Below are 12,546 nucleotides of genomic sequence, written 5' to 3' on the forward strand. Positions count from 1 at the left end.
CCGACGGATGAAGAGTTATAATCAAACTAAAACTTACTATTTATAGTAAAAATAAAATTAAAACAGGGAAACGACCGTCGATTTAGGGGTTTTTCGTAATTCTAAGCTGCGCAACCCGGCCTAGCGAGGTTGGTTGGCTAAAGTAGCTCGTTCTACCCCAAAATCAAATATTTTACGTTAGATAACTCATTTCGGATTGCGAGATACGCCCGATCTAAGGTCCAATGGTCCGGATCACTTCTGTCGTCGACCGGGCCTTTTCTGATCCATCTTGGCCATGAAACTGTCCACGACCCGCTCTATATCAGTCCCCTCCACTTCAAAAGAACTCGTCCTCGAGTTCTCATCCTACGCTGGTTCATGATACTCGGTCAGGTCCGCGACGTTGAAAGTCCATGAGATCGCCATGTCATCTGGAAGATCAACAACATAAGCGTTATCATTGATCTTTCGGATGATTGGTATCGGTCCAATCTTTTTATTCTTCAACTTGTTGTACGTTCCGGTCGGAAATCGTTCTTTGCACAGATGGACCATTACTTGGTCGCCTACCTCGAACACTTTTTGTCGCCGATGCTTGTCCGCTTGCTCCTTGTACTTTTCGTTTGAGGCATGTAGCTTGGTTTGTACCTTCGCATGAATGCCCATGATCTTGTCAGTTATATGTTCTGCTGCAATGCTCATGCCTGGGAGCTTGGGTAGAGGGACCAAGTCTAGTGTGTGGCGAGGTACTCGTCCGTAAATAACTTGAAACGGAGATTTTTTTGTCGAGCGGTTCACCATGTTGTTGAATGCAAACTCCTCTTGAGACAAAGCCAAATCCCACTGCTTCAGTTTTTCTCCTGAAATACATCGAAGGAGGTTTCCCAACGTGCGATTCACCACCTCAGTTTGACCGTCTGTCTGTCGGTGGTAGGCGCTGCTGAACTGAAGTCGTGTATCGAATCGAGTCCACAAAGTCCACCAAAAGTGGCTTATGAACTTCATGTCACGGTCAGAAGTAATAGTCTTAGGAACCTCGTGTAGCCGCACAATTTCTCTGAAGAATAGATTCGCCACGTGTATTGCATCGAGAGTCTTCTTGCATGGAATAAAGTGCGCCATCTTGGAGAAACGATTTACTACCATGAACATCGAATCCATGCCGCGTTGTGTTCATGGGAGACCAAGCACGAAGTCCATAGATAAATCCTCCCAAGGACTATCAGGCACGGGTAACGGGGTGTAGAGGCTCGTATTATGAGATTGTCCCTTGGAGGTCTGATAAATATAACAACGTTGGATTGCCTTTCCTACATCACATGCCAATTACGGCCAGTAATACCGTTCTTCCACAAGAGCTCGTGTCTTGTCTCGCTCAAGGTATCCACTGAGGCCACCTCCATGTAGCTCTTGGATTATCTGTTTCTTTAGCGAACTGTTCGGGATGCACAGTCGATTTCCCTTGAAAAGGAACCCGTCTTGCATATGTAAGTCGCCGGGATAACCTTCTTGGCATCTAACCCATGCGTCCCTGAAGTCATCTTCATCAGCATATATGTCTTTGAGGCGCTCGAACCCGACAACCTCCTTGCTCATAGTGACTAACAAAGTTGCACGGTGACTCAGTGCATCAGCTACTTTGTTCTGTTGCCTTGACTTGTGTTTTAGTACGAACGTGAATTCCTACAAAAATGAGATCCATCTAGCATGCATATGGTTAATGTTAGCTTGACTATTAATGAATTCGAGAGCTTGATGGTCCGTGTAAAGTATGAATTCCCTTTAAATCAAATAATGTCGCTAGTGTCGTAGTGCCTGGACTACCGCGTATAACTCGATCTCATATGTAGACCACTTTTTGTGTGCATTGCTAAGTTTCTCACTGTAGAAGGCTACCGGTCTATCTTCTTGAGACAAAACTCCCCCAATTCCGACATATGAGGCATCACATTCGACTTCAAACAGTTTGTCGAAGTTGGAAGTACAAGAACCGGGGTCGTGGATAACCTGCGCTTGATTTCGGCAAAACTCCTGTCGGCTTCGTCAGTCCACTGAAACTGCCCTTTCTTCATGCAATTTGTGATTGGTGACACAATGGTACTGAAAATTTTCACGAACCAATGATAAAATATCGCCAGTCCATGAAAATTTTGCACTTCGTGAATATTTGTGGGAACCGGCCATTCTCTGATTGCCTTCACCTTTTCCTCATCCACCCGAATGCTAGTGGATGTTACGACAAAACCCAGAAATAATAGGCTATTAGTCATGAAGCTGCACTTTTTAAAATTGAGATACAATTTATTTTTAGCGAGCACTTGAAGGACCTTCTTGAGGTGTTTCATATAGGTGGTTTCGTCTTAACTGTATATCAAAATATCATCAAAATAAACCACAACGAACCACCCAATGAAAGGTTTCAGAACTTGGCTCATCAATCTCATAAATGTGCTAGGCACATTCGAAAGACCGAAGGGCATGACCATCCATTCGTATAATCTTTCCTTGGTCTTAAAGGTCATTTTCCACTCATCACCCGGCCGTATTCGAATATGATGGTAGCCGCTCCTTAGGTCCAATTTAGAGAATATTTTTGCACCCTCTAGCATATCCAGCATATCGTCCAACCGTGGTATAGGAAACCTATATTTTATAGTGATTTTGTTGATGGTTCGGCTGTTGACATACATGCGCTAACTCCCATCTTTCTTTGGAGTTAATAAAGCTGGTACAACACATGGACTCATGCTTTCTCGAATAAGACACTTACAGATCAACTCCTTTACTTGTCCCTACAGAATCTCGCACTCATTCGGACTCATTTGATAATGGGGACGATTAGGTAAACTGGACCCAGGGACAAAGTCAATATAGTGTTGGATATCCCGCATAGGGAGTAACCAATCGGGAAGGTCATTGGGTCAGATTTCTTTGAATTCATGTAGCAAGGGCCTTAGTCTTTAAGGGATGTTGGTAGGCTCGAGTTCTTCCCCTTTTATAATTAATGCATTAGTCTGTCTTGTTTCCTTAGATTCTTCCACGAAGTCCCGTATGGTTAAGAGAAAACGGCCCTCCACTTTAGAAGTTTCAGGTGGTCCCTCTGGATCCATAGGGGCCAATATGGTCTTCCGGCCGTCCTTGACAAAGATATATATATTATCTCGCCCTTTATGAGTGGCGTCACGGTCAGATTACCAGGGCCGACTGAGTAGTATATGACATGCTTCCATGTCAACCATTTCGCATACTACTTCATCCTCATAATGTTTGTCAATTGAAAAGGATATGGTGCACCGTTCAGTTACTTTGTTTCGCTGACCTTCTTGATCCAACCAATTGTATATGGAGAGGGATGACGCTCCATTTTTAATTACAATTTTTTCACCATGACCTTGGAGACGATGTTCTCACTGCTCCCATTGTCAATGATCACGTCACAAACCTTTCGATTCACCGTACACCTAGTGCGGAAGATATTATGCCGCTGTGGATGCACTTCTTTTCTTGGCGAATATAATAGTCGCCTCACGACAAGCGACTCGCCATGATCTTGCTGAACCCAACCTGAATCATTTGCCTCGTCCTCGGTGGTATGCTCCTGTTCTTCAATATCTGGATCTTCATAAGCGTTATCAGCACTACCATCATTGATGGTGAGGTTTGCCACTTTTCGCTGGAGACAAGTATTTGATAGGTGGCCCGGTTGGCCACAACGATAACAATTATCGGGCTTTGTCCGAGCATAGGGGTTCGGGATTCTACTTAGAACAGCAGCAGTCGATACGCCCCTTTGGGGTCTAGCTTGCCCGCTTCCCTGATCTCGGCTCTCAAACATAGGAGGTTGAGTACGTGCTCCTACAGGCTCCTTCCCCTTAGGCTGTGCAGTTCCCTGGGGCAGACCTGCCACAGGGATCTTTGCAGTAGGATAGGTCCGTATGTTAGGACATTCAAGTTGCGCTTCTGCCCGAGTAGCCAACTTGATCGCATCATTCAACGTCCAGATGGACTACATCTGGACTCGATCCTGGATAGCCATATACAATCCACCGTTGAATCAGGCGACTTGCTACGATTCAATCTCGACCAAATCGTTACGCGCCGCTAGGCGGTGAAATTCTTCTCCGTATTCTCTCACCGACCGACTACTCTGTCGACAATTTTGGTATTGTTGGAATAATACCTGATCGTAATCACTAGGAAGGAATCAGACACATAGTAGTTGCTTCATCCGCCGCCAGGTACAGATTAGTGCTTTCGTCTGCCTGGTTCGCACGAGTTGTAGTTATTCCAACCAAGCTGAAGCTCCTCCTTTCAACTTGTAGGCCACAAGTTTGACCTTCTTTGCTTCAGGGATGTCCATATAGTCGAAAAATCGCTCAACTTCAGAAAGCCAATCGAGAAAATCTTCAATGTGTAGTTGCCCATTGAAGCTAAGAATATCAACTCTCATCTTGAATTCTCAATCCGTTCGATCTACTCGATCGCCGCCATGTCTGGGGTGTTGGAAGATTATGTCATCAATTTTCTCCTCACTGAAGCCCCCTTCCTCAGGAATGACCCTTGGATGCACTGCCGGTACTGTCCTGCGATCAGGGTAATTACGAGTTTCACCAATTGGCAGTGGAGGATTATCACCAGGAACACGGAGTTGCCTTAGGTTTTTCGCCAAGAGATCTGCTATATGGTCGATAGAAGCCTGCAGCCCTTGCATGGCTTGCTGATTCTCTCGTTGCGCTATTTTGAAAACTGCCGTCTTTAAAGATAAATTCCCTGGAGCACTGCCCATGGGATTGTTGCCCGACCCGTCGTTAGAAGCCATCGATCCGAGGAGAAACCTCGCTTTGATACCAAACTGACGCAGGGGAGGACGTGAGGTCGAGCACCGTCTTCCTCAAGAGGATAACTATTCCGAATCCACGGAACTTCTCTGGACTCCTCACAAAGACTTCTCGAATCCACGAGGAAAGAAAGCAGAAAATAGAAATAAATTCTAATAAATTCGAAATTGATTAATGAATCAATAAAAACGAGTTCACAACCCTTTAAATAGGGGTACCAACCAATGTGAAAGAAATCAGAATCAAACTACAACTAAAACTCCTAAAATTTGCGACTTACTATAAATAGTAAACTCACTATTTATAGACGGTCGTGATATCTACTAGTGCGCAAGGTTTTCGGCCAAAAATAGTAAGTGTCCTATTTGGCTTCACCAAACCGTTCTCCTAATTATTCTAAGCTCTTTTCACGTTGGGCGCAACTCCTAAAGCCTGACGGATGAAGAGTTATAATCAAACTAAAACTTACTATTTATAGTAAAAATGAAATTAAAACAGGGAAACGACCATTGATCCAGGGGTTTTTTGCAATTCCGGGCTTCGCAACCCGGCCTAGCGGGGTTGGTTGGCTAAAGTAGCTCGTTCTACCCTAAAATCATATATTTTACGTCAGATAACTCATCCTGGATTGCGAGATACGCCCGATCTAAGGTCCGATGGTCTAGATTACTTCTGTCGTCGACCGGGCCTTTTTTGATCCATCTTGCCCATGAAACTGTCCGCGACCCGCTATACATCATACATATACACAATACCGATGTATGTCGTGTTGTGTTCTACACTTGGCAATCTGAATCCTTACATCTAAAATACATGGCATTCAGATAAATTAGCCCAAGATGCCCAATGCCATATCCTGGCATTCAAATAGATTATCTAGTTGGTATTTGCACCTCACCTGTTGGGCCAAAAGTTCATTTTCTCGTAGGAGACTCCTCTCTCCACGTGTATTCACAATGCTAATACATAATTCTTTTCTTCGTCGGAAAGGAAACCAAGTATTTAATGTTGTTATAGAGCATCATACGCCACGCCTGATACACATGTAATAATAAATTATATTAGTCGCCTACGTTAACTAAAACTAAAATCATTAAATTGTGGAACTCGGTGTCTCCAGATCGCACATCCAAAATCAAACTGGTTGAACAATCTCATGCTCTAATTGATGGACACTTGTGTAAATAAGACCATTTGGAATTTTTATTTTTTATTTTCATTCTTACGGTCTAATAAAATGCCATCAATCTCATAGCAAGATAATCAAATAAGTGAAGTTTTATTTTTTCTATGATAGTTGTACCTATAGGACCCATATAATCTCTGAACAGTTAAATTTGAATTACTTGTATGCAATATAAATAATTTTTAAACGCTGTTTGTCACCTCAGCCAAAGGATTCCGTGGGGACGGTAGACCAAAACCGATCTTTAAAGACTTTCCTTTGAAGCCACTGGCTGGAACGACTGTTGTACACCACTAACGTTCATCTCATCCATTTAATTTCGAGAGAGTAGTTCATCTGCAGCAGCAACCACCAGGTGGACGACTGTACGAACGAGTAATATATAATACTCTCATGTGATGCATGTGTATATATTTTTTTTTGTCTTCTTCAACATATCATCTCAAGCACCGCCTCAAAACACCGCCGATTTCTCCACCCACCCTTGCGAAATGGGTCGATCTCTAATCTCGTCCACATCCCTTCCTTTGAGGTTCTGTCAAACACCCAAATCCCATCCTGCATACCTCCTTCCGAAGCTCCCTCCTCGGACCGCTACTGGCTGCAATGAGCTTGGTGTGCGCAGGATACCGTCCTTCTCCAAACCCATGAGCCGATTCTGCACTAAGGCTGTTGTGTCCGAATTTCCCAATGAGAAACAGTACCCGAAGATCGGGGCCCAATCGACCGGCCCCATTCCCGTGAAACAGCTGCTCGAAGCTGTTGAGATGGCTGCGAAGACCGGCGCCGAGGTTTGGAGATTCTTTCCTGCTTGCCCATTTTCTTCTCAGTTCTTGTTCATCTCTTTACATGCTGGCCATTTTTTTTATTTGTATTTGTATATTAAAAGAAAATTCAAACTGTCGAAATGTATACTGGTGAGACTGACGGACAAAGTCTGCGGGTATTCATTTTTCTCCATTTGATTACTACTTTACACTCTCTACAAATCGTTTTATTCATTCAGTTTTATGTAGTATTTTAAGGGAAATGAATTTTTGGTATGAACAATGTATCTGGATATTCATTTTTTGCTATTTGGTCATATCATTGTTTGAATTCACTGGGAAGAGTAATTTTAATATTTGTTAAGTCTTAGGCCCTGTTTGGTAGACGCCTAAAAATGAGTTTATCTTGTTTTAGATATCTAATACATAATTACTGTTAACTAAAATGAGAAGAACTCATTTTTAGGTGTCTACCAAACAGGTCCTTATCTTATTTTTCAGATTTTATGGAATTTTTTTCTTTAACTTAAAACATCAATTTTGTTCTTAGTCAATTTATCTTTGTGCGTGGGAGGCTGTTATGGTGCAGAAAAATGATATTCCTAGCACTGAGAAAAGCAAATTTCATGAATTGCAATATTTTCTTGGAATGGGGTAAGTTGTTTGTGTGCCCTCTGCTGTGCATGGGGCCCGTCCTTGATGATCAGAATTGTACACCAGTGGGCTGATGGTGCAAAACTTCCACTGTGGCCTCCACTGTGGCATGGAATGTGTGGAACTCCAATCTGGAAGGTTTACATTTTATAAGCAGATTTCCGCCAAGTGATTAGGATCCTTAACTGGGCAGATTATCAAACTGAACCTCTTATTTTTGTGGAAGTGTTTATTATTATTATTATTATTATTATTATTATTATTTATTTGCTTTCATTTTCCATTATTTTTTCTTTTTTCCCCTTCAAAAGTTAATTCGGATATGGGTAGGAATCCGATCATTGTAAGAATGTTCGTTATCGCTTCAACAATTTGTTTGATTGCCATGGAGAGTCATTGAATTTGGAATTGAAAATGGACTTCAACTCCTTTGATATTGTTTAATTTGTGCTTTAGAATATAGTTGAAACTTGCCTTGATTTGGCAAGGTAGTGCTAATTTGAAAATTCTCATGCTTTTGATTGGTTTCCTAGAATAAGATTGTTGAAGGGCCCTTTGTTTTACATATGTCAATGTTATTGGTATGGTTGATGCTAGAAGAGAGAATCATATTTAGTATTAGGAGGTGGATGGAACTTGGTTGGGTTGTTCACCAGAGGTAAAATTGTCATGCCCTGAAACCCGGGTACCTGAGTAGGACTACTCAATACCTGAATTCCAAGTACATGAGCTAAATCTAATGAATTCATCACTGCACATGTAGGCATTCAATCTTATTTAAACATGCACATTCAAATTAAAAGATGATAACCACTAATTCCAAATTTAATTAAAGAAACATTATACTATACTATCTACAACTTAAACTGCTACTCAAATTGAATCACTTATTACATCAACTTTTGAAATTTCAAACTAAACCTAATAACAAAACAAACTAATAATAAAGGTTCGCCCGCTCGAAATAATCCAACTCAGCACTTGTATAGTTTAAATTAAGTGAGTATAACAACTCAGTAGGATCATTTTATACACAAATATGAAGTTTCTAGATTTTACACATTTCATTAAGCAAAGAGATAAATTCGAATCGACTGCTGTGTTAAATATATATATATATATATATATATATATATATATATATATATATATATATATATATATATATAAAGAAAATCAATATATATCTTTATTAAATGATATATTGAAACAAATTAAAATTTGATCCAAACTTAAATAATAGAATTGATTACTAAATTAAATTCAACTTTAAGTTAATAAATATAAATAAAATTAGCAATTTAATTAAGTTATATCCTATATTCTAATAAAGTTAAACAATTTACTTAGAAAATCTCAATATTAAAATAAATTTAATCTGCTAATTTAATCAATTACCCACTCTATGAACGGTTTAAATTAGTTGAGGTCCCTTTATGATGGATATTGAAGGAGTGGTGATGGGTTTGAGGCCGCCTCCTGCGAAACGAAGAAGAAGGAGATGGGGAGAAAAAGTCGGGGGTGCAAGCAACTACACCAATAAGGCCCACCACCATATATAATAAGGCATATATAGGTGTATATATATATATATGTATATATATATATATATATATATATATATATGTATATATACATATATATATATATATATATATATATATATATATATTCAATGAGCTTATTACAATCATTTTGTTAAACATTACATATATAAATAAATAAATAAATAAATAAATTATCGAAAGATTTCTCTAAACAACAATATTCCAATTATCACTAGAATGCACCTCAGATTTATTAAGCTAGATTAATTTAGAATATTTCATATAATAATTTAAAATCCAATATATCATTAGAATTTAAATAAAATTAACAATAAATTCCAAAATTTCATAAAATTATAAATAAAAATTCAAAGACATGAAAATTCTGAATTTCTAGATTATTAGGAGCACCCACATTAATATCTAATTTCTGCTTAATTATATATAAATTTAAATATGGCCAAATTATATTAATAAAAAAAAAAAGAAAAAGAAAATAATGAACTAAAGAATGGCAAATTTTGAAAATTCAGATCGAGTAGGATCACCGACATCTATTGAGAAAAAAATATGATAAATCAAAACGTGATTCAACTCGAATGCAACTCAAAAGACCAGATCCAATCTCGATCTCTCACTCGACCTCCTGTTTTCTCTCTCGTTTTCTCCCAAAGCCTCCCCTCTCTCTCTCTCTCTATAATGAAGAGAAGAAACGAAGTGGAAGAGGAAGTTAGGTTCGTGGCGACGTGTGGTAACGGCGCACATCGTTGATTTGTTTGTTGTGTGTTTTTGTTTTAAATTTTTAAAATTTTTTATTTTAATATGGTGAATCGGATTGGTGGGACCTACCGAATGAATGGTTCGAATCATTGCCTCGAGCCCACTTGGATGGTGGGTTCAAGGTTGGTGACGGATCCGAGACCCTTGCTACGATGCAGAGAAGAAGGAGAAGAGAGAGGATGTCGGGAGGGAGTGGTTTTGGGCGATGATGTTCCGCACATCACTGTGGATTTTTTATTTTTGAAATGCGGTGGGCCCCACTAAGCTGTCGTGACAAATCCACTCTGTCCATCAGTTTTTCCTGCCCATGTTAGGATTTGGGCCTAGAAATGAGGCTGATCCAGAACTCAAGTAGGCCACACAAAAGGGAACCGTGGGATTTGGTTCCCACCATTGAAAAATCAAGTTGTTACAATTGTGTCGGAGTCTCATAAAGAGCTCCTTGTCCCAATGCCACCGAAAACGGGTCACTTATGGCTAGAATTATTAAAGCCATAGGAGATCTTATGGCTTCTGTGGGCTATCAGATAAGACAGACTCAATTGTAGGGTCAGACCCAACCCATTCCCGTAGCTAACAAACGGGTAGGGACTTTATTGGAAAGGTTCAAAAGACAGAGGTCACCCGTATTTAAGGGTGGTGGGTGGGCTTGACGTAACCGTGGCTGAAGGATGGAAGCAATAGATTGAGAAGATCTTCATAGTTATGAGTTGCAGACGTAACCGTGGCTGAAGGATGGAAGAAATAGATTGAGAAGATCTTCATAGTTATGAGTTGCAGATAATTAGTGGGATTCTGTCGTTAGGGCGAACCCGAGAGTTGGAGCCTGGCTTGAGCCTTGTTTTGTGAGAAGTTCGATGATAAATACTTTCCTTTGTATGTGCAGAATCAAAAGGCGGGAGAATTCATGAAATTAGAATAGGGTGACATGATAGTGCGCTAGTATAATGCCAAGTTCACGGAGCTATCGCAGTTTGCAACTTTCCTGGTGTCCAACGAAACTTGTAAGGCACATAAATTTGAGAAAGTTTTGAGAGCCTCCATTTGTAGTCGATTAGCCCCTTTCGTATGGAAGACTTATGCAGAAGTGTTGGAGCGTGCCTTAACAGTGGAGAAAGACATCAACGAATATTGGAAGAATTGTGATTAGAAGAAGGATGTAAAGAGCAGTAATAGAACTGCTTTGCATATATTGCCAACCCAACTAGATGCATCAAAGAGGCAGAGGACACCACCGACATCGATGGCTAGACCGATGGCAGCACTGCCTTCACCACGATTTCGAGATTCTGCTATAATTGTGGACTCGATGGCCACAGCTCTCGTTTCTGTACCAGACCACAGCGCACTCATTATCCACGAAGGTCGGGACCATCATAGCAGTCCTTCAGGCTTCCCTAGCAACATGCGCCACCGTCGATGTCCTACGGCCTCCCCTATATCCTTCCATGTCACAACCGTCTTCGAGACCACCTTAACCATATTCACAGAGGCTGCTACAATTGTACCTGAGGCCGCCACAGCAAGAACCTTTGTCGGTATATCAGAGACTACATCAGCAGTTGTGGAAACAGGTTAGACTTCAGCAATACCAGTAGTCGAGGCAAGGAGGTCAGGCACCACGACCATAAGCCCAAGGCCAATTCTATGCCCTAGTACAACCAGGGGATGACACAGTGCAGCTGTACGAGGACTTGGCATAGCAATATGAGGGCTCAACCAAGAGTTATGATGTCCCAGCATAGTCTGAGGATGAAGCGTCCCAGACTTATGATGATGTCACACCCCTATATGAGGACCCAACACCACCAGCAGATGATATTATACAGCTAGACATCGAGGCTACCGACGATGTAGTCAAAGGTACCATCGTCATTTATTCATCCTTAGTTAAAGCATTATTTGACTCCGGAGCATCGCATTCATTTATTTCTTACTGCTTTTTATGCTCGCTTGGGTTATCACCTACTCCATTAAATAAAAAGTTAACGGTAGTAAACCCCCTTCGTAATTCAGTAGACCTAAGTCAAATTTGTAAATCCTGTCCAATTATGATCGAGAATGTATATTTACCGGCTAATCTTATAGTCATGCCGATGCCAGAATACGATATTATATTGGGGATGGATTGGTTGTCTCTATATCGGGCCAAAATTGATTGTTTTAAAAAGATGGTTATATTGAATATCATTGGGCAACCATTGTTACAATTCCATGGAATTCGAAGGAAGGGAGCGCTAGTTAGTTTGTCAACCATCTCGAAAGTTGAACCCAAGGAGTTGAGTAAATTCTGGTTGTTAACGAATTTCCAAAAGTATTTCAGGATATCCCTAGATTACCTCCAAAGAGAGATATTGATTTCACAATCAATTTGGTACCTAGGACTGCACCAATCTCTAGAGCACCATACCGCATGACTCCTGTTGAGTTAAGAGAATTAAAGGAGCAACTTCAACAACTCCTAGACCAAGGCTTCATTAGGGCTAATATGTCACTTAATAAGGCGACTTGAAATTGCGATAAATGTGTCGCAATGCGTCTAAGTGCAGAATATGGCAGAGCTATAGAATGTAGACTAAGTCCCGGGGGGGGGGGTTGGGTTGATTAGGACCAATTTATAATTATGACAATTTAAAAACCTAATTGCCTAACTTAAAACTAATTTGCAATTAAAGTAAGCAAGGCAATTTAACTCTAACGGCTTCCAAGCCAATAGAGGGTCTAATCACAGAGGCTATACTAGATATGCAAGTTAAGCAACTAGCCTATATAAGATAGTGTATACGAGTGTG

The 12,546-nt window shown here is 40.5% G+C and overlaps 1 protein-coding gene across 2 annotated transcripts in view; it reads left to right on the top strand.

Moving 5' to 3' along the window:
* Positions 1 to 6,414: 6,414 nt before the first annotated feature.
* LOC131250588 (phosphatase IMPL1, chloroplastic) overlaps positions 6,415 to 12,546 on the top strand; it is a 92,950-nt gene continuing 86,818 nt past the window's right edge. For both annotated transcript variants that reach the window (XM_058250884.1, XM_058250879.1), the window contains exon 1: positions 6,415 to 6,797. In XM_058250884.1, coding sequence (XP_058106867.1) covers positions 6,498 to 6,797 — 300 coding nt within the window. In that variant the 5' untranslated portion in view covers positions 6,415 to 6,497. The remainder of the gene's footprint in view (positions 6,798 to 12,546) is intronic.

The sequence above is a fragment of the Magnolia sinica genome, chromosome 1 (assembly GCF_029962835.1).
Source record: "Magnolia sinica isolate HGM2019 chromosome 1, MsV1, whole genome shotgun sequence".
Lineage (NCBI taxonomy): Eukaryota > Viridiplantae > Streptophyta > Magnoliopsida > Magnoliales > Magnoliaceae > Magnolia > Magnolia sinica.